At 45.0% G+C, this 22,501-nt stretch overlaps 1 protein-coding gene across 1 annotated transcript in view; it reads left to right on the forward strand.

The window, feature by feature from the left end:
- LOC132780040 (transformation/transcription domain-associated protein) overlaps positions 1-22,501 on the forward strand; it is a 232,772-nt gene that overhangs the window by 160,402 nt on the left and 49,869 nt on the right. The window contains exons 60-61 of the mRNA XM_067460867.1: positions 2,149-2,414; positions 6,199-6,299. Of these exons, the coding sequence (XP_067316968.1) occupies positions 2,149-2,414; positions 6,199-6,299 (367 nt within the window). The remainder of the gene's footprint in view (positions 1-2,148; positions 2,415-6,198; positions 6,300-22,501) is intronic.

A 22,501-nucleotide genomic window follows, 5' to 3' on the forward strand; every position in this document is an offset into this window, starting at 1 on the left:
CACAATTACATTGGTTGACAAACAAACAAAGGGAGGTTACATTTTCACTCAACATTCACACCCATGTGCACGCATTCATCCACATGCATCCAAAATATGACCATCCCCTTTTCTCCCTCCTTGGAGAAACACCTCTTCGGCCAGACCCTGTTTTCCTGCGGCCTGTCAACACCTAGTTCCAAAACTTCCATAATGCCATAATTTCAAAACGCTGAAATGCCAAAACTTCTTTCCCTAAGCACAATGCCAAGGACCAGACCTCTGTTTTCCACACAGCAGAACCTGACTCCTTGCACAAAATCTAAGACACCGAAAGCGCACTTCTTCCTCTTCCCTTGAGAAAGAAGCCCCAAACTGCTCCCATGCAGATCTGCCACTCTCCAAATACACCATCTCTCTCCTTCCCCTGGAGCAGAGCATAGCGGGTGAACCAGACTCCTCAGGTCTGCCACACTTTGAGCATTATTAGACTGCGCCCGTACCTTGGGAAGCCGGATCTGGCCACAGTGGTCCACGCTCTTGTTACATCCTGGATAGATTACTGCAACGCACTCTATGTGGGGTTGCCTTTGAAGACTGTTCGGAAACTTCAATTAGTCCAGCAGGAGGCATCTAGATTACTCACCGGAGCGTCATACAGGGAACATACCACCCCCTGTTGTGTCAGTTCCACTGGCTGCCGATCCAATTCTGAGCACAATTCAAGGTGCTGGTTTTGACCTACAAAACCCTATACGGCTCCGGCCCAGTGGATCTATCCGAACGTATCTCCCTCTATGTCCCACCTCGGAGTCTAAGATCTTCTGGGGAGGCCCTGCTCTCGACCCCACCGCTATCACAAGTGAGATTGGCGGGAACGAGGAGCAGGGCCTTCTCAGTGGTGGCCCCCCGCCTGTGGAATTCACTCCCCGGGGAAATTAGATCAGCGACATCCCTCCTTTCCTTTAGGAAAAAACTGAAAACATGGATTTGGGACCAGGCATTCGGACAAACGGGCAGATGAAGAAAGAACTTTGACGATGATTAGGAAATGATTAATGGACTAGAACCATGGAACGCTGAGCACGAGAATAGTTTTTATATGATGTGTTATGTACTAGTTGTGGATTGTTTTAATTGTGATAATTGTTTTTAACTTTGGTTTTGTATAATTTGTGTAAAGTGTATAGGCATCGAATTGTGCCTTTTTTTGTAAGCCGCCCTGAGTCCTCCCTCGGGGGTTGAGAAGGGTGGAGTAAAAGTACCCAAAATAAATAAATAAATAAATGAGTCTTTTATAGGAATATTCTGTTGATGTCGTCCCAAAGTTGTAAATGAATGATAGACGTCTTCCATCCTGGATCCATCTCAGTGTTGTTGTTCTTGATTGGTGTTGACAAACACAAGGCTTGTGTTGACTTCCTTCTTAACACAAGGAAGGTTGCAAACATTTCCGTTATCAGTGTCCCAGTTCTTATCAGGGTTTCTCATTAGCAAGTCCAAGAAGTCTCATTAGCAAGTCCCTCTATTCTGCTTTGGTTAGACCACACTACCTGGAATATTGTGTCCAATTCTGGGTACCACAATTCAAGAGAGATATTGACAAGCTGGAATGTGTCCAGAGGAGGGCGACTCAAATGATCAAGGGTCTGGAGAACAAGCCCTATGAGGAGCGGCTTAAGGAGCTGGGCATGTTTAGCCTGAAGAAGAGAAGGCTGAGAGGAGATATGATGAGAGCCATGTATAAATATGTGAGAGGAAGCCACAGGGAGGAGGAGGGAGCAAGCTTGTTTTCTGCTTCCCTGGAGACTAGGACGCAATGGAACAATGGCTTCAAACTACAAGAGAGGAGATTCCATCTGAACATTAGGAAGACCTTCCTGACTGTGAGAGCCATTCAGCAGTGGAACTCTCTGCCCCGGAGGGAGTGTGGTGGAGGCTCCTTCTTTGGAAGCTTTTAAACAGAGGCTGGATGGCCATCTGTCAGGGGTGCTTTGAATGCAATATTCCTGCTTCTTGGCAGAATGGGGGTGGACTGGATGATGGCCCAGGAGGTCTCTTCCAACTCTATGATTCTATGATTCTATGATTCTAAGGTTACTATTTCCAACCAATGCATGATGAGTCAAACATGTGCTCCCCTTTCTTTCTTTCTTTCTGCCTTCCCAGCCATTGTCGGTGCGTACGACAACAGCTCTCAGCACGACCCCAGTTCCAACAACGCCATGCTGGGGGTCCACGCTTCGGCCTCGGCCATCATCCAGTACGGAAAGATCGCCCGGAAGCAAGGCCTGGTCAACGTGGCCCTGGACATCCTGAGTCGCATCCACACCATCCCAACCGTCCCGATCGTGGATTGCTTCCAGAAGATTCGGCAGCAAGTCAAGTGCTACCTTCAGCTGGCCGGAGTCCTGGGCAAAAACGAATGCATGCAGGTGAGGCTACTTCGACTTTGATTATTTTTCTGTTCTTATTGAGTAGCGTAAGCGACACATTTCTGAAATGAAATCCAGCATCAAGGTACGACATTTCACCGTATAATAGTTGCATGGTGGTCGGCCAAGGGAAGTCCTGTATCTCGCTGTATCTCTCACATGAGCGAGCAAATAAAGGGTGCGACTATTGTGGAGGAATAGCAGAAATACCAGTTTTGCTACCTCAAAAATGGGGGTGCGACTTATATGTGAGGAAATAGGGATATATTCTTTATATTCCAGGTACGACATTTCACCGTATAATAGTTGCATGGTGGCCAGCCAAGGGAATTCCTATATCTCCCTGTATCGCTCACATGAGCGAGCGAATAAAGGGTGCGACTATTGTGGAGGAATAGCAGAAATACCAATTTTGCCACCTCGAAAAGGGGGGGTGCGACTTATATGTGAGGAAATAGGGATATATTCTTTATATTCCAGGTATGACATTTCACCATATAATAGTCGCATGGTGGCCAGCCAAGGGAAGTCCAGTATCTCGCTGTATCACTCACATGAGCGAGCGAATAAAGGGTGCGACTATTGTGGAGGAATAGCAGAAATACCAGTTTTGCCACCTCAAAAAGGGGGGGTGCGACTTTTATGTGAGGAAATAGGGATATATTCTTTATATTCCAGGTACGACATTTCACCGTATAATAGTCGCATGGTGGCCAGCCAAGGGAAGTCCTGTATCTCCCTGTATCACTCACATGAGCGAGCGAATAAAGGGTGCGACTATTGTGGAGGAATAGCAGAAATACCAATTTTGCCACCTCAAAAAGGGGGGTGCGACTTGTATGTGAGGAAATAGGGATATATTCTTTATATTCATTCCAATAAGAATGTGTGCATCTTTGAGTTCTCCAGAATGATTCACCTGGCTAAATCAGGAGTGGGAAGTCTGTTGCCCTTCAGAAAGGTCTCCTCTCAGGATGATTGTTGCTTAGGGTTTCTTTTCCTTTTATTGTGTGAGCAAAGCTTGGGAAAGTTCCCTTGTGGACCTCTGTTCCTTGCTCCAGTTGCTACTTTTTCAAGCCTATTGTGTGTGGTTAAGATTTTTCTTAGAATTTATATTATTTTTCTGTTCTTATTGAGTAGCATAAGGGACACATTTCTGAAATGAAATCCAGCATCCAGGTACGACATTTCACCGTATAATAGTCGCATGGTGGCCGGCCAAGGGAAGTCCTATATCTCCCTGTATCGCTCACATGAGCGAGTGAATAAAGGGTGTGACTATTGTGGAGGAATAGCAGAAATACCAGTTTTGCCACCTCAAAAAGGGGGGTGCGACTTTTATGTGAGGAAATAGGGATATATTCTTTATATTCCAGGTACGACATTTCACCATATAATAGTCGCATGGTGGCCGGACAAGTCCAGTATCTCGCTGTATTGCTCACATGAGTGAGCGAATAAAGGGTGCAACTATTGTGGAGGAATAGCAGAAATACCAGTTTTGCCACCTCAAAAATGGGGGTGCGACTTATATGTGAGGAAATAGGGATATATTCTTTATATTCCAGGTACGACATTTCACCATATAATAGTCGCATGGTGGCCGGCCAAGGGAAGTCCTGTATCTCCCTGTATCACATGAGTGAGCGAATAAAGGGTGCGACTATTGTGGAGGAATAGCAGAAATACCAGTTTTGCCACCTCAAAAAGGGGAGTGCGACTTATATGTGAGGAAATAGGGATATATTCTTTATATTCCAGGTACGACATTTCACCATATAATAGTCGCATGGTGGCCAGCCAAGGGAAGTCTAGTATCTCCCTGTATCGCTCACATGAGCAAGCGAATAAAGGGTGTGACTATTGTGGAGGAATAGCAGAAATACCGGTTTTGCCACCTCAAAAAGGGGGGGGTGCGACTTATATGTGAGGAAATAGGGATATATTCTTTATATTCCAGGTACGACATTTCACCATATAATAGTCGCATGGTGGCCAGCCAAGGGAAGTCCTGTATCTCCCTGTATCGCTCACATGAGCAAGCGAATAAAGGGTGTGACTATTGTGGAGGAATAGCAGAAATACCGGTTTTGCCACCTCAAAAAGGGGGGTGCGACTTATATGTGAGGAAATAGGGATATATTCTTTATATTCCAGATACAACATTTCACCGTATAATAGTCGCATGGTGGCTGGACAAGGGAAGTCCTGTATCTCCCTGTATCGCTCACATGAGCGAGCGAATAAAGGGTGCAACTAACGTGGAGGAATAGCAGAAATACCAGTTTTGCCACCTCAAAAAGGGGGGTGCGACTTATATGTGATGAAATAAGGATATAATCTTTATATTGGTTCCAATAAAAATGTGCGCATCTTTGAGTTCTCCAGAATGATTCACCTGGCTAAATCAGGAGTGGGAAGTCTGTTGCCCTTCAGAAAGGTCTCCTCTCACGGTGATTGTGGCTTATGGGTTTCTTTTCCTTTTCTTCTATGAGCAAAGCTTGGGAAAGTTCCCTTACGGACCTCTGTTCCTTGCTCCAGTTGTTAATTTTTCAAGCCTATTGTGTGTGGTTAAGATTTTTCTTAGAATTTCTATTATTTTTCTGTTCTTATTGAGTAGCGCAAGGGATACATTTCTGAAATTAAATCCAGTATCAAGGTACAACATTTCACCATATAATAGTCGCAGGGTGGCCGGCCAAGGAAAGTCCTGTATCTCCCTGTATCGCTCACATAAGCAAGCGAATAAAGGGTGTGACTATTGTGAAGGAATAGCAGAAATACCAATTTTGCCACCTCAAAAAGGGGGGTGCGACTTGTATGTGATGAAATAAGGATATATTATTTATATTCGTTCCAATAAAAATGTGTGCATCTTTGAGTTCTCCAGAATGATTCACCTGGCTAAACCAGAAATGGGAAGTCTGTTGCCCTTCAGAAAGGTCTCCTCTCAGGATGATTGTTGCTTAGGGTTTCTTTTCCTTTTATTGTGTGAGCAAAGCTTGGGAAAGTTCCCTTGTGGACCTCTGTTCCCTGCTCCAGTTGCTACTTTTTCAAGCCTATTGTGTGTGGTTAAGATTTTTCTTAGAATTTCTATTATTTTTCTGTTCTTATTGAGTAGCTGAAATGAAATCCAGCATCCAGATATGACATTTCACCTCATAATAGTCTCATGGTAGCCAGCGAATATTACGCCCCGTGTCTCCAAGGGGGCAGGCACATGAACAGTTGAATAAAGGGTGCAAATATTGTGGAGAAATAGCAAAAATACCAATTTTTCCACCCCGAAAAGGGGGGTGCGACTTATATGTGATGAAATAAGGATATATTCTTTATATTCGTTCCAATAAAACTGTTGCCTTGCATGAATTTTATTTTATTTTATATGATGTTATTGTTTTTGTTTAGATGTTTTTGCTTTATTGTAATTTTCTTTGGGCTTGGCCTCATGTTAGTCGCCCCAAGTCCCTTCGAGGAGATGCTGTCAGGGCATAAATACAGCTTATTATTATTATTATTATTATTAGTAGTAGTAGTAGTAGTAGTAATATAAAACATTATGGCATCCTTTTCCAAAAGGTTGCAACGTCTAACAAGGCCATGCCTTTTCAAAGATCACAAGATCTCCAAAAGGTGATGGAGATTTCCATTTCCCAAAAGTACCGAAGGAAAGGGCAACTTCCAGAATTTTTCCTTTTTTGTTGCCTTTCATTATTGGGTATCTTTTCAACCTGTTGATGATCAATACTTAACCCACCTTGCTATGCGATCTTGTGCTCACTAGGGCCTGGAGGTGATCGAATCCACCAACCTGAAGTATTTCACCAAGGAGATGACGGCCGAGTTCTACGCGCTGAAGGGGATGTTCTTGGCTCAGATTAACAAGTACGTACGGGCTGGATAAGGTGAGTGGGTGGGCGCACTTTATTGATTTATTGATATACTAGCTGTCCCCTGCCACGCATTGCTGTGGCCCACATGGGGGTTCTGTGTGGGAGGTTTGGCCCAATTCTATCGTTGGTGGGGTTCCAAATGCTCTTTGATTGTAGGTGAACTATAAATCCCAGCAACTACAACTCCCAAATGTCAAAATTCTATTTTCCCCAAACTCCACCAGTGTTCACATTTGGGCATATTGAGTATCCGTGCCAAGTTTGGTCCAGATCCATCATTGTTTGAGTCCACAGTGATCTCTGGATGTAGGTGAACTACAACTCCCAAACTCAAGATCAATTTCCACCAAACCCTTCCAGTATTTTCTGTTGCTCATGGGAGAACTATGTGCCAAGTTTGGTCCATTTCTATCGTTGCTGGGGTTCAGAATGCTCTTTGATTGTAGGTGAACTATAAATCCCAGCAACCCAAATGTCAAGATTCTATTTTCCCCAAACTCCACCAGTGTTCACATTTGGGCATATTGAGTATCCGTGCCAAGTTTGGTCCAGATCCATCATTGTTTGAGTCCACAGTGATCTCTGGATGTAAGTGAACTACAACTCCAAAAGCAAAGGACACTGCCCACCAAACCCTTCCAGTAGTGTTTGAATCCACAGTGATCTCTGGATGTAGGTGAACTACAACTCCCAAACTCAAGATCAATTTCCACCAAACCCTTCCAGTATTTTCTGTTGCTCATGGAAGAACTATGTGCCAAGTTTGGTCCATTTCTATCGTTGGTGGGGTTCAGAATGCTCTGTGATTGTAGGTGAACTATAAATCCCAGCAACTACAACTCCCAAATGTCAAGATTGTATTTTCCCCAAACTCCACCAGTGTTCACATTAGAGCATATTGAGTATCCGTGCCAAGTTTGGTCCAGATCCATCATTGTTTGAGTGCACAGTGATCTCTGGGTGTAGGTGAACTACAACTCCAAAAGCAAAGGACACTGCCCACCAAACCCTTCCAGTATTTTCTGTTGCTCATGGGAGAACTATGTGCCAAGTTTGGTTCAATTCTATCGTTGGTGGAGTTCAGAATGCTCTTTGATTGTAGGTGAACTATAAATCCCAGCAACTACAACTCCCAAATGTCAAGATTCTATTTTCCCCAAACTCTACCAGTGTTCACATTTGGGCATATTGAGTCTTCGTGCCAAGTTTGGTCCAGATCCATCATTGTTTGAGTCCACAGTGATCTCTGGATGTAGGTGAACTACAACTCCAAAACCAAAGGACACTGCCCACCAAACCCTTCCAGTATTGTTGGAAACCACAGTGATCTCTGGATGTAGGTGAACTACAATTCCCAAACTCAAGATCAATTTCCACCAAACCCTTCCAGTATTTTCTGTTGCTCATGGGAGAACTGTGTGCCAAGTTTGGCCCATTTCTATCGTTGGTGGGGTTCAGAATGCTCTGTGATTGTAGGTGAACTATAAATTCCAGCAACTACAACTCCCAAATGTCAAGATTCTATTTTCCCCAAACTCCACCAGTGTTCACATTTGGGCATTTTGAGTATCCGTGCCAAGTTTGGTCCAGATCCATCATTGTTTGAGTCCACAGCAATCTCTGGATGTAGGTGAACTACAACTCCAAAACCAAAGGACACTGCCCACCAAACCCTTCCAGTATTTTCTGTTGCTCGTGGGAGAACTATGTGCCAAGTTTGGTTCAATTCCATCGTTGGTGGAGTTCAGAATGCTCTTTGAGTGTAGGTGAACTATAAATCCCAGCAACTCCAACTCCCAAATGACAAAATCCATTTTTTGGGTGAAGGACATACATTGGGTGTTAGGTGTCTTGTGTCCAAATTTGGTGTCAATCCGTCCACTGGTTTTTGAGTTCTGTTAATCCCACAAACAAACATTATATTTTTATTTATATAGATTTATTTACAGTATGTATATTCCGCCCTTCTCACCTTGGATGGGACTCAGGGCGGATCACAACATACACATACATGGCAACCATTCAATGCAATAGACACACAACATATATAGACAGGCACACAGAGGCTATTTAACATTCCAGCTTTTTCATGAGGGTATTCTGGCCACCGGGGGAGCTGTTCCTTCACTGTCTATTTGTGACACCGATGGAGTACTTCCTCATTCTTTGCATGCTTGCTGGAGATTTTTATGGCATCGTAAATTAGCCTCCCCAGATAAGCGGTAGGTACCAAAATTTCCTACTTGACAGATGCAACTCTCTTTCGGGCTGCAAAAGTCGACAGCAAGCTACACAAATTGTACTGGTTATTGTTGTTGTTGTTGTTGTTATAAACACAACAAGATGAGTCCACAGCAGACACTCTGCTGCCTGTTGTATTGGATGACACGTCAGACCCTTCCCAAGTGTCTAGGACTGTGTGATGTATCGGCGGATAATGTGTGCAGATCCCAGTAAGCTGGCCTTTTGCAGGTGGGGATTTTGTCAGCACCGATTGTGTTTAAGTGCAGGCCAAGGTCTTGAGGCACTGCACCCAGTGTGCCAATCTCCACTGGGACCACCTTGACTGGATTGTGTCAAGAGTCTTTGCAGTTCCATCTTTAAATCCCCACATCATGTCAGATTATTATTAATAATCTGTTCCTTCACTGTCTATTTGTGACACCGATGGAGTACTTCCTCATTCTTTGCATGCTTGCTGGAGATTTTTATGGCATCGTAAATTAGCCTCCCCAGATAAGCGGTAGGTACCAAAATTTCCTACTTGACAGATGCAACTCTCTTTCGGGCTGCAAAAGTCGACAGCAAGCTACACAAATTGTACTGGTTATTGTTGTTGTTGTTGTTGTTGTTGTTGTTGTTGTTATAAACACAACAAGATGAGTCCACAGCAGACACTCTGCTGCCTGTTGTATTGGATGACACGTCAGACCCTTCCCAAGTGTCTAGGACTGTGTGATGTATCGGCGGATAATGTGTGCAGATCCCAGTAAGCTGGCCTTTTGCAGGTGGGGATTTTGTCAGCACCGATTGTGTTTAAGTGCAGGCCAAGGTCTTGAGGCACTGCACCCAGTGTGCCAATCTCCACTGGGACCACCTTGACTGGATTGTGTCAAGAGTCTTTGCAGTTCCATCTTTAAATCCCCACATCATGTCAGATTATTATTAATAATCTGTTCCTTCACTGTCTATTTGTGACACCGATGGAGTACTTCCTCATTCTTTGCATGCTTGCTGGAGATTTTTATGGCATCGTAAATTAGCCTCCCCAGATAAGCGGTAGGTACCAAAATTTCCTACTTGACAGATGCAACTCTCTTTCGGGCTGCAAAAGTCGACAGCAAGCTACACAAATTGTACTGGTTATTGTTGTTGTTGTTGTTGTTGTTGTTGTTGTTGTTATAAACACAACAAGATGAGTCCACAGCAGACACTCTGCTGCCTGTTGTATTGGATGACACGTCAGACCCTTCCCAAGTGTCTAGGACTGTGTGATGTATCGGCGGATAATGTGTGCAGATCCCAGTAAGCTGGCCTTTTGCAGGTGGGGATTTTGTCAGCACCGATTGTGTTTAAGTGCAGGCCAAGGTCTTGAGGCACTGCACCCAGTGTGCCAATCTCCACTGGGACCACCTTGACTGGATTGTGTCAGAGTCTTTGCAGTTCCATCTTTAAATCCCCATATCATGTCAGATTATTATTAATAATCTGTTCCTTCACTGTCTATTTGTGACACCGATGGAGTACTTCCTCATTCTTTGCATGCTTGCTGGAGATTTTTATGGCATCGTAAATTAGCCTCCCCAGATAAGCGGTAGGTACCAAAATTTCCTACTTGACAGATGCAACTCTCTTTCGGGCTGCAAAAGTCGACAGCAAGCTACACAAATTGTACTGGTTATTGTTGTTGTTGTTGTTGTTGTTGTTGTTATAAACACTACAAGATGAGTCCACAGCAGACACTCTGCTGCCTGTTGTATTGGATCACACGTCAGACCCTTCCCAAGTGTCTAGGACTGTGTGATGTATCGGCGGATAATGTGTGCAGATCCCAGTAAGCTGGCCTTTTGCAGGTGGGGATTTTGTCAGCACCGATTGTGTTTAAGTGCAGGCCAAGGTCTTGAGGCACTGCGCCCAGTGTGCCAATCTCCACTGGGACCACCTTGACTGGATTGTGTCAGAGTCTTTGCAGTTCCATCTTTAAATCCCCATATCATGTCAGATTATTATTAATAATCTGTTCCTTCACTGTCTATTTGTGACACCGATGGAGTACTTCCTCATTCTTTGCATGCTTGCTGGAGATTTTTATGGCATCGTAAATTAGCCTCCCCAGAGAAGCGGTAGGTACCAAAATTTCCTACTTGACAGATGCAACTCTCTTTCGGGCTGCAAAAGTCGACAGCAAGCTACACAAATTGTACTGGTTATTGTTGTTGTTGTTGTTGTTGTTGTTGTTGTTGTTGTTATAAACACAACAAGATGAGTCCACAGCAGACACTCTGCTGCCTGTTGTATTGGATGACACGTCAGACCCTTCCCAAGTGTCTAGGACTGTGTGATGTATCGGCGGATAATGTGTGCAGATCCCAGTAAGCTGGCCTTTTGCAGGTGGGGATTTTGTCAGCACCGATTGTGTTTAAGTGCAGGCCAAGGTCTTGAGGCACTGCACCCAGTGTGCCAATCTCCACTGGGACCACCTTGACTGGATTGTGTCAGAGTCTTTGCAGTTCCATCTTTAAATCCCCATATCATGTCAGATTATTATTAATAATCTGTTCCTTCACTGTCTATTTGTGACACCGATGGAGTACTTCCTCATTCTTTGCATGCTTGCTGGAGATTTTTATGGCATCGTAAATTAGCCTCCCCAGATAAGCGGTAGGTACCAAAATTTCCTACTTGACAGATGCAACTCTCTTTCGGGCTGCAAAAGTCGACAGCAAGCTACACAAATTGTACTGGTTATTGTTGTTGTTGTTGTTGTTGTTATAAACACAACAAGATGAGTCCACAGCAGACACTCTGCTGCCTGTTGTATTGGATGACACGTCAGACCCTTCCCAAGTGTCTAGGACTGTGTGATGTATCGGCGGATAATGTGTGCAGATCCCAGTAAGCTGGCCTTTTGCAGGTGGGGATTTTGTCAGCACCGATTGTGTTTAAGTGCAGGCCAAGGTCTTGAGGCACTGCGCCCAGTGTGCCAATCTCCACTGGGACCACCTTGACTGGATTGTGTCAGAGTCTTTGCAGTTCCATCTTTAAATCCCCATATCATGTCAGATTATTATTAATAATCTGTTCCTTCACTGTCTATTTGTGACACCGATGGAGTACTTCCTCATTCTTTGCATGCTTGCTGGAGATTTTTATGGCATCGTAAATTAGCCTCCCCAGATAAGCGGTACCAAAATTTCCTACTTGATAGGTGCAACTCTCTTTCGGGCTGCAAAAGTCGACAGCAAGCTACACAAATTGTACTGGTTGTTGTTGTTGTTGTTGTTGTTGTTGTTGTTGTTGTTGTTGTTGTTATAAACACAACAAGAGGAGTCCACAGCAGACACTCTGCTGCCTGTTGTATTGGATGACACGTCAGACCCTTCCCAAGTGTCTAGGACTGTGTGATGTATCGGCGGATAATGTGTGCAGATCCCAGTAAGCTGGCCTTTTGCAGGTGGGGATTTTGTCAGCACCGATTGTGTTTAAGTGCAGGCCAAGGTCTTGAGGCACTGCGCCCAGTGTGCCAATCTCCACTGGGACCACCTTGACTGGATTGTGTCAGAGTCTTTGCAGTTCCATCTTTAAATCCCCATATCATGTCAGATTATTATTAATAATCTGTTCCTTCACTGTCTATTTGTGACACCGATGGAGTACTTCCTCATTCTTTGCATGCTTGCTGGAGATTTTTATGGCATCGTAAATTAGCCTCCCCAGATAAGCGGTAGGTACCAAAATTTCCTACTTGACAGATGCAACTCTCTTTCGGGCTGCAAAAGTCGACAGCAAGCTACACAAATTGTACTGGTTGTTGTTGTTGTTGTTGTTGTTGTTGTTGTTGTTGTTGTTGTTGTTGTTGTTATAAACACAACAAGATGAGTCCACAGCGGACACTCTGCTGCCTGTTGTATTGGATCACACGTCAGACCCTTCCCAAGTGTCTAGGACTGTGTGATGTATCGGCGGATAATGTGTGCAGATCCCAGTAAGCTGGCCTTTTGCAGGTGGGGATTTTGTCAGCACCGATTGTGTTTAAGTGCAGGCCAAGGTCTTGAGGCACTGCACCCAGTGTGCCAATCTCCACTGGGACCACCTTGACTGGATTGTGCCAGAGTCTTTGCAGTTCCATCTTTAAATCCCCATATCATGTCAGATTATTATTAATAATCTGTTCCTTCACTGTCTATTTGTGACACCGATGGAGTACTTCCTCATTCTTTGCATGCTTGCTGGAGATTTTTATGGCATCGTAAATTAGCCTCCCCAGATAAGCGGTAGGTACCAAAATTTCCTACTTGACAGATGCAACTCTCTTTCGGGCTGCAAAAGTCGACAGCAAGCTACACAAATTGTACTGGTTATTGTTGTTGTTGTTGTTGTTGTTGTTGTTGTTGTTGTTGTTGTTATAAACACAACAAGATGAGTCCACAGCAGACACTCTGCTGCCTGTTGTATTGGATGACACGTCAGACCCTTCCCAAGTGTCTAGGACTGTGTGATGTATCGGCGGATAATGTGTGCAGATCCCAGTAAGCTGGCCTTTTGCAGGTGGGGATTTTGTCAGCACCGATTGTGTTTAAGTGCAGGCCAAGGTCTTGAGGCACTGCGCCCAGTGTGCCAATCTCCACTGGGACCACCTTGACTGGATTGTGTCAGAGTCTTTGCAGTTCCATCTTTAAATCCCCATATCATGTCAGATTATTATTAATAATCTGTTCCTTCACTGTCTATTTGTGACACCGATGGAGTACTTCCTCATTCTTTGCATGCTTGCTGGAGATTTTTATGGCATCGTAAATTAGCCTCCCCAGATAAGCGGTACCAAAATTTCCTACTTGACAGATGCAACTCTCTTTCGGGCTGCAAAAGTCGACAGCAAGCTACACAAATTGTACTGGTTGTTGTTGTTGTTGTTGTTGTTGTTGTTGTTATAAACACAACAAGATGAGTCCACAGCAGACACTCTGCTGCCTGTTGTATTGGATGACACGTCAGACCCTTCCCAAGTGTCTAGGACTGTGTGATGTATCGGCGGATAATGTGTGCAGATCCCAGTAAGCTGGCCTTTTGCAGGTGGGGATTTTGTCAGCACCGATTGTGTTTAAGTGCAGGCCAAGGTCTTGAGGCACTGCGCCCAGTGTGCCAATCTCCACTGGGACCACCTTGACTGGATTGTGTCAGAGTCTTTGCAGTTCCATCTTTAAATCCCCATATCATGTCAGATTATTATTAATAATCTGTTCCTTCACTGTCTATTTGTGACACCGATGGAGTACTTCCTCATTCTTTGCATGCTTGCTGGAGATTTTTATGGCATCGTAAATTAGCCTCCCCAGATAAGCGGTAGGTACCAAAATTTCCTACTTGACAGATGCAACTCTCTTTCGGGCTGCAAAAGTCGACAGCAAGCTACACAAATTGTACTGGTTATTGTTGTTGTTGTTGTTGTTGTTGTTGTTATAAACACTACAAGATGAGTCCACAGCAGACACTCTGCTGCCTGTTGTATTGGATGACACGTCAGACCCTTCCCAAGTGTCTAGGACTGTGTGATGTATCGGCGGATAATGTGTGCAGATCCCAGTAAGCTGGCCTTTTGCAGGTGGGGATTTTGTCAGCACCGATTGTGTTTAAGTGCAGGCCAAGGTCTTGAGGCACTGCGCCCAGTGTGCCAATCTCCACTGGGACCACCTTGACTGGATTGTGTCAGAGTCTTTGCAGTTCCATCTTTAAATCCCCATATCATGTCAGATTATTATTAATAATCTGTTCCTTCACTGTCTATTTGTGACACCGATGGAGTACTTCCTCATTCTTTGCATGCTTGCTGGAGATTTTTATGGCATCGTAAATTAGCCTCCCCAGAGAAGCGGTAGGTACCAAAATTTCCTACTTGACAGATGCAACTCTCTTTCGGGCTGCAAAAGTCGACAGCAAGCTACACAAATTGTACTGGTTATTGTTGTTGTTGTTGTTGTTGTTGTTGTTGTTGTTGTTATAAACACAACAAGATGAGTCCACAGCAGACACTCTGCTGCCTGTTGTATTGGATGACACGTCAGACCCTTCCCAAGTGTCTAGGACTGTGTGATGTATCGGCGGATAATGTGTGCAGATCCCAGTAAGCTGGCCTTTTGCAGGTGGGGATTTTGTCAGCACCGATTGTGTTTAAGTGCAGGCCAAGGTCTTGAGGCACTGCACCCAGTGTGCCAATCTCCACTGGGACCACCTTGACTGGATTGTGTCAGAGTCTTTGCAGTTCCATCTTTAAATCCCCATATCATGTCAGATTATTATTAATAATCTGTTCCTTCACTGTCTATTTGTGACACCGATGGAGTACTTCCTCATTCTTTGCATGCTTGCTGGAGATTTTTATGGCATCGTAAATTAGCCTCCCCAGATAAGCGGTAGGTACCAAAATTTCCTACTTGACAGATGCAACTCTCTTTCGGGCTGCAAAAGTCGACAGCAAGCTACACAAATTGTACTGGTTATTGTTGTTGTTGTTGTTGTTGTTGTTGTTATAAACACTACAAGATGAGTCCACAGCAGACACTCTGCTGCCTGTTGTATTGGATGACACGTCAGACCCTTCCCAAGTGTCTAGGACTGTGTGATGTATCGGCGGATAATGTGTGCAGATCCCACTAAGCTGGCCTTTTGCAGGTGGGGATTTTGTCAGCACCGATTGTGTTTAAGTGCAGGCCAAGGTCTTGAGGCACTGCACCCAGTGTGCCAATCTCCACTGGGACCACCTTGACTGGATTGTGTCAGAGTCTTTGCAGTTCCATCTTTAAATCCCCATATCATGTCAGATTATTATTATTATTATTATTATTATTATTATTATTATTAGAAACACAAGATGAGTCCACAGGAGACACTCTTCTGGTTGTTGTATTGGATCACACGTCGGACCCTTCCCAAGTGTCTAGGACTGTGTGATGTATCAGCAAATAATGCGTGCAGATCCCAGTCAGGTTGCCTTTTGCAGATGGTAATCCTGTCAGCGCTGATTGTATTTAAGTGCAGGCCAAGGTCTTGAGGCACTGCACCCAGTGTGCTGATCGCCACTGGGACCACCTTGACTGTCTTGTGCCAGAGTCTTTGCAGTTCCATCTTTAAATCCTCGTATGGTGCCATCTTTTTCAGTTGTTTCTCTTCAATCCTGCTGTCACCTGGGATTGCAACATCGACAATCCATACTTTGTTTTTTAACACGATCGTGAGGTCAGGAGTCTTGTGCTCCAAAACTCTGTCTGTCTGAATCCGGAAGTCCCAGAGGGGTTTTTGGCGTGTTCATTCTCTGTAACTTTTTTCTGGCTTGTGATCCCACCAGTTCTTTGTGGCAGGCAGATGGTCTTTGTGGCACAAGTTCCAATGGACCATCTGAGCAAGGGTGTTGTGCCTCTGCCTGGAGTCTGTCCACGATCTTCTTACAGCAGGTGAGGATGGGATCTCTTGTTTCACCTGCTTCCTTGCAGAGTCTACACTTGGGATCTGTTGTCGACTTTTCAATTCTGGCTTTGATGGCCTTGGTTCGAATGGCTTGTTCTTGGGCTGCCAGAATCAGGCCGCTATTATTATTATTATTATTATTATTATTATTATTATTATTATTATTTGAAACACAACAAGGTGAGTCCACAGCAGACAAGATCACTCTGCTGGCTGTTGTATTGGATCACACGTCGGACCCTTCCCAAGTGTCTATTATTATTATTACTAGCTGTGCCCTGCCACGCGTTGCTGTGGCCTATAGTAAAACTTATCAAAGTTGAGGTAGATATCTGGACTATTATGAAAGAGAGGTCCCTACCTATTCCTTCCCCCTTTTCCTCCCCCTTTCTCTCCTTTCTTCCTTCTCTACCTCTTTCCTTCTTTCACTCCTTGGTTTCATCCTTCTCTCTTTCCTTCATTCCCTCCCCCTTCCTTCCTTTGCCTTTCTTCCCTCCCTGTTTGCTTCCTTCTTTCGCTTTTTATTTCCTTTTATTTCACCACCATCATAACAATAACAATAATGCAATGCATTGCCTCCGGGACCTGACACCTCTCCCATTCCCCCTCAAAGGGTCTCAGAGGAAGAATAGCATCATAATAATCATAGAAATAGCAACCTTTACCCGCCACGTGTTGCTGTGGCCAATCTTCCCTCTTTCCCTCCCTCCCTCCCTCCCTCCCTCCCTCCTTCCTTCCTTCCTTTCTTCCCATCTTCCTTCTCCTCTTCTTTCTCTATCTCTTTCCTTCCTTCCCCCTTTTTAGTTCTCTTCTGCTGTCTCTCTTTTCTTTCCTTACATCTTTCCTTTTCTTTCCTTTTCTTCTTCCTCTAACTTTCCTTCCTTCCCCCTTTTTCTTTACCTCCCTTTCTCTTTCTTCCTTCTTTCCTTCCTTCCTGTCTTTCCTAGATTTTGACAGAGCGGGAAGGGGCGGGGTGGGGTTTGGAGGTGGCCTGAAGTAAAAGGAGGTAAGATTGGGGCAGGGGAGTGATGGAGCCTGGGGTTGCGTGTGTGTGTGCGGCGGTGGGGGGAGTGGGGTTGCGTGTATGTGCAGCGGTGGGGGGAGTGATGGAGCGTGGGGTTGCGTGTGTGTGTGCGGCAGGGGGTGTGTGTGTGCGGGAAGCGGCGCGGCGGGGCTTGGAGTGGGCATGGTTTCCGCAGAGGGAACGTTGGCCGGAAGGCCATGTGCGCGCGCGATGGAACTTGCGGCTGGGCGCCAATGCGCATGCTCAGTTGTTTTGCCGTTTTGTGAGTGTTGTGTTGTTTTTCATTTTGAGTAGATATGTTTGTACCTTGTGGGTTGTGTTATGGGCACGGGAATTTTGGTTAAGTTTCGTTGGGGGGTTTTTGAGTTTTGTTTCCTCGTTGGATGCCCCTAACAAATTTATATATATAGATTATTATTAGTAGTAGTAGTAGTATTATTATTAGTAGTAGTACACTGCTTTAGCTCTCCCAAAGGAGACTCAAAGCAGCTAGTGATTAATGTCTATTTGTCTTTGTATCTGTTTTTGTATTTTACTGTTGATATGGTCAGTGGACTAATCACAAACCAGATCTATCTATCTATCACTAGTGATATCAAATGTGCATATTGTTGTGGCTGAAATGTTCCCTGATGATGAGGATGATGGGATTCAGATTCCTGGCCTTTTTCTGTGCCGCAGATCTCTGGGCCTGCTTCTAGGTCTTTTTCTGAGGCTCCCACAGACAGTGCAGAGTCAACATAGCAGTTCTCAGAAGAAAGGAATGTCAACAACGAAGTAGATAGCAAACAGGCGGAGAAGCCTTCCCACGCTGATATTGAAAGTGCAGAAAGCCTTGATAGTGACCTGACGCGGCAAGCCCGTCTTGATTTGCGGGTCAGGAGGAGTTCTCGCCTGGCCGGCAGACGAGAAGCCAGCTCGGGGAAAGGTCATCGCAATGCTTTCATGTTGGTGAGAGCATAATGTTTTCATCTTAGAAAGGGTATTTAGGTTCTTGCAAACGGAGTGAAAGTGTCAGTTCAACGTAGCTTATTAGCCTGAAAGCTTCATGGATTACCTTAGCTGGAAAGCAGCACACTTGGGATTTCTTGCATTGTGATTCGTGGGGCAATTGTTTGTACCTGGGACTCTGTTTTGAACTTTGCCTATAGGATTGTGCCTCTTGTTTTTACCTGAAGATCTTTGGAACTATATTCTGCATTTAACCTAAATCTTTGGAACTTTGCAATGCTTACTCTTTATTTTGACTTGGACTTTTTCCTCAATACACTATAAAACTACAGGTCTTGTGTGGTTGTGTTTGGAAGCAAGGCGAAGCTTACTCTGAGTTGCAGCACATACCGTGGCTCGTTTTCAAATGGTAGATGCCCTGAAAAAAGCGTAGAGCAATGCCAGAGAGCCCCGACCTGACCCATGATACATTTGAGAGGCTGTTTGAATCCCTGAACTTCAAAAAGGACGAGACTATTCCTGAGAGAAGGGAGCAACTCGTTCCTAAAGAAGCCTGAAAACAACCCAGGAAAAAAGGGGTCCCTGCTCTTTTGCCGCTCGTTCTCTCGTTCTCGCAAAGCGCCCAAGCTGCTCCGGCACAAAAGCGCACTTTCTCTCTCTCTTAGAAGGCATGATCATCAAGTTTGCAGACGACACCAAATGGGGAGGGAGAGCCAATACTCCAGAGGACAGGAGCAGGATTCAAAACGATCTTGACAGATTAGAGAGATGGGCCAAAACTAACAAAATGAAGTTGACAAATGCAAGATACTCCACTTTGGCAGAAAAAACGAAATGCAAAGATACAGAATGGGGGACAATGCCTGGCTCGAGAGCAGTATGTGTGAAAAAGATCCTGGAGTCCTCGTGGACAACAAGTTAAACATGAGCCAGGAATGTGATGTGGAGGCAAAAAGAGCCAATGGGATTTTGGCCTGCATCAAGAGGAGCCTAGTGTCTAGATCTAAGGAAGTAATGCTCCCCATGCTCTATTCTGCTTTGGTTAGACCACATCTGGAATATTGTGTCCAATTCTGGGCACCACAATTCAAGAGAGATATTGACTCTAAGCTGGAATGTGTCCAGAGGAGGGCGACTCAAATGATCAAGGGTCTGGAGAACAAGCCCTATGAGGAGCGGCTTAGGGAATTGGGCATGTTTAGCCTGAAGAAGAGAAGGCTGAGAGGAGATGTGATGAGAACCATGGATAAATATGAGAAGGGAATATGTCGTAGGGAGGGCGACTCAAATGATCAAGGCTCTGGAGAACAAGCCCTATGAGGAGCGGCTTAAGGAGCTGGGCATGTTTAGCCTGAAGAAGAGAAGGCTGAGAGGAGATATGAAAGCCATGTATAAATATGTGAGAGGAAGCCACAGGGAGGAGCTTCCTTTCTGCTTCCTTGGAGACTAGGACGCAATGGGACAATGGCTTCAAACTACAAGAGAGGAGATTCCATATGAACATGAGGAAGAACTTCCTGACTGTGAGAGCCGTTCAGCAGTGGAACTCTCTGCCCCAGAGTGTGGTGGAGGCTCCTTCTTTGGAAGCTTTTAAACAGAGGCTGGATGGCCATTTGTCAGGGGTGATTTGAATGCAATATTCCTGCTTCTTGGCAGAATGGGGTTGGACTGGATGGCCCAGGAGGTCACTTCCAACTCTTTGATTCTATGATTCTATGATTCTATGATTTTGTGTGGCTTTTAAAGAAAGCGATGATGGGGAGAAGCTGGGATATTGTTCCGGGCAGGATTTTTCTGTAGGAAAGACGGTTTAAATTTAGCACCCGGCAGGCTCTGCTTGAGCCGTGCCCTGGCTCTGATGGAAAGAGATCTGTCAACGCATTGCGCAGAACGATGCTCAAAAGCTGGCCTGGATTTGTCAGAGTGGCCCAGCATTTCTGTTCTCAGATAATAATATGCTATGTCCAGGTCGGTGCATCAGGTGCTCTGCTATGGTTGACTTCTCCAGTTGTGTGAGTCTGCATTGCCTTCCATGTTCCTTCATGCGTGCCTGCTGCGTTTGGGGGTCCCTATGGAGACTTCTTGTCCACAGCGCATGGTATACAGTAGACTCTTGTTGAGGTGTGAGGATCCCTCTTGTCTTTTGCTGGAGCATTTGTTGGATAGTTCACATACAATCAGAGAGCATTCTGAACTCCACCAGTGACTGAATTGAACCAGTCTTGGCACATAGAACTCCTATGACCAACAGTAAATACTGGAAGGGTTTGATAGGCATTGACCTTGAATTTTGGAGTTGTAGTTCACCTACATCCAGAGAGCACTGTGGACTTAAATAATGATGGATCTGGACCAAACTTGGCACGAATACTCAACATGCCCAAATGTGAATACTGGAGGAGGTTAGAGATAGTAGACCTTGACATTTGGGAGTTGTAGTTGCTGGGATTGCTGGCTTTCTGAACTCCAGCAATGAGAGAATTGGGCTAAACTTCATACACAGAACCCTCATGACCAATAGAAAATACTGTGTCTTCTGATGGTCTTTGGCGACCCCTCTGATACCCCCTCGCGACCCCCCCCCCCGGGGTCCCGACCCCCAGGTTGAGAAACACTGCCTTAGTGGATTTGTATTTATTTATTTATTTGCTACACTTTTATCCCGCCCTTTTCAGCCCAAAGGTCTGTAGAGAGTTTGTAGGTTGTGTTTCCTCATCAGCTTCCCTGTTACACTCCGGATCAGGAAATAGCCCCTCTGACGATAAACACACCACACATTGAGTGAAGGAACAATCCTTTTTATTAAAGCTTAGCAAAAAAGCCAGTAGAAATAAATGCTTATAAAGCTAGATAAGATTCCAAAAGGCAACAAGGCATTCAAAGGCAGCAAGACAAAACAGGGTCCAAACGTAGCAATCAAAAGCAATGTCCAAAAAGCATGAAAATACAATCCAAGGCAATGATATCCAGACAGGAATCAAACAAGAAGCAAGAACAGACCAGATGCTGCTAGTCACCTTGAAAAGCTAGAAAAATCCATGAAGATGAGACCACTTGAACAGGGATTCCATGAGGCTATACTTGGTTTCCAAATGATGCCTGATCTGACAAGATTCTCTACAGACAAACCTTAAATCCCAAAAACTGGTTTCGCTTTCCTCCAGTCTTTGATTTTAATTGACGAATTCTTTTGGATCTATGTTGTTGATTCTGGCTAATCTCCAGCTGCCGACTCTGCTTATCTGATTCCTCATTAACTTTCCCAGGTGTCAGACAGTTTTCCAAACTAGAACCTGGAGAGCTCACAGGCAGAGGGAGTAAAACTTTCTCCCAAGGCCTGACAGAAGCATTCTCATGAGAATCTGCCCTTTGCACCGAAGCCTCTCTGTCAGTGTCTGCATGAAACTCATTGACCAAAGTGTCTCCATCTTGCACCTCAGTCAGTCCGTGGTTCCCTTGATGTCTGGCAAGAACGCTTTCCCTCTGGTTGGATCTTTGTCTTCACTCTTGTGGCTTGTTCTTGGCCTTGCCACTCTTCTGACGCCTGTGGTGGAGTCTCCAGTGGGATTTTTGTTTTGAAGTATTTGCTAACATCATTATTGGAAAAAACAACAACAACAACAGCAAAAGAGCGATTGCCTTGGATGTCTCTCCAATGACACAACATAACCAGGGCATAACCAGGGCAAGCTGGAATGTGTCCAGAGGAGGGCGACTAAAATGATCAAGGGTCTGGAGAACAAGCCCTATGAGGAGCGGCTTAAGGAGCTGGGCATGTTTAGCCTGAAGAAGAGGAGGCTGAGAGGAGATATGATAGCCATGTATCAATATGTGAGAGGAAGCCACAGGGAGGAGGAGGGAGCAAGCTTGTTTTCTGCTTCCTTGGAGACTAGGATGCGGAACAATGGCTTCAAACTACAAGAGAGGAGATTCCATCTGAACATGAGGAAGAACTTCCTGACTGTGAGAGCCGTTCAGCAGTGGAACTCTCTGCCCCGGAGTGTGGTGGAGGCTCCTTCTTTGGAAGCTTTGAAGCAGAGGCTGGATGGCCATTTGTCAGGGGTGATTTGAATGCAATATTCCTGCTTCTTGGCAGAATGGGGTTGGACTGGATGGCCCGTGAGGTCTCCTCCAACTCTTTGATTCTATGATTCTATGATCCTTCCTCCCAAGTTTCAGAAAGAGTCGCACATCGTTTTAGAGATTTTTTGAAGCTTTGTTCTCTTTCTCTCCTAACTCCACATATACATGTGTGTGCGTATAAGTCAAAGTTTGTATGTTGTTTGTGGGCAGTGAATTTCCAAGATGGCTCCCTCTTCCAGAGACCCCTGGGACTCCCACCGATGACGGATCTGGGCCAACCTTGGCATGCATCCCCTACAAGGTCAACTTTGAATACTGGTTGGGTTTGGAGGGAATTGATCCTGGATTTCGGGAGTTGTCGTTCACCCACATCCAGAGAGCATTCTGAATCCCAACTGACCTGGGCCAAACTTGGCATGCATACCCAACATGGCCCACTTGGAATACTGGTTGGG

The sequence above is a fragment of the Anolis sagrei genome, chromosome X, assembly GCF_037176765.1.
Source record: "Anolis sagrei isolate rAnoSag1 chromosome X, rAnoSag1.mat, whole genome shotgun sequence".
In the NCBI taxonomy this organism is placed as follows: Eukaryota; Metazoa; Chordata; class Lepidosauria; order Squamata; family Dactyloidae; genus Anolis; species Anolis sagrei.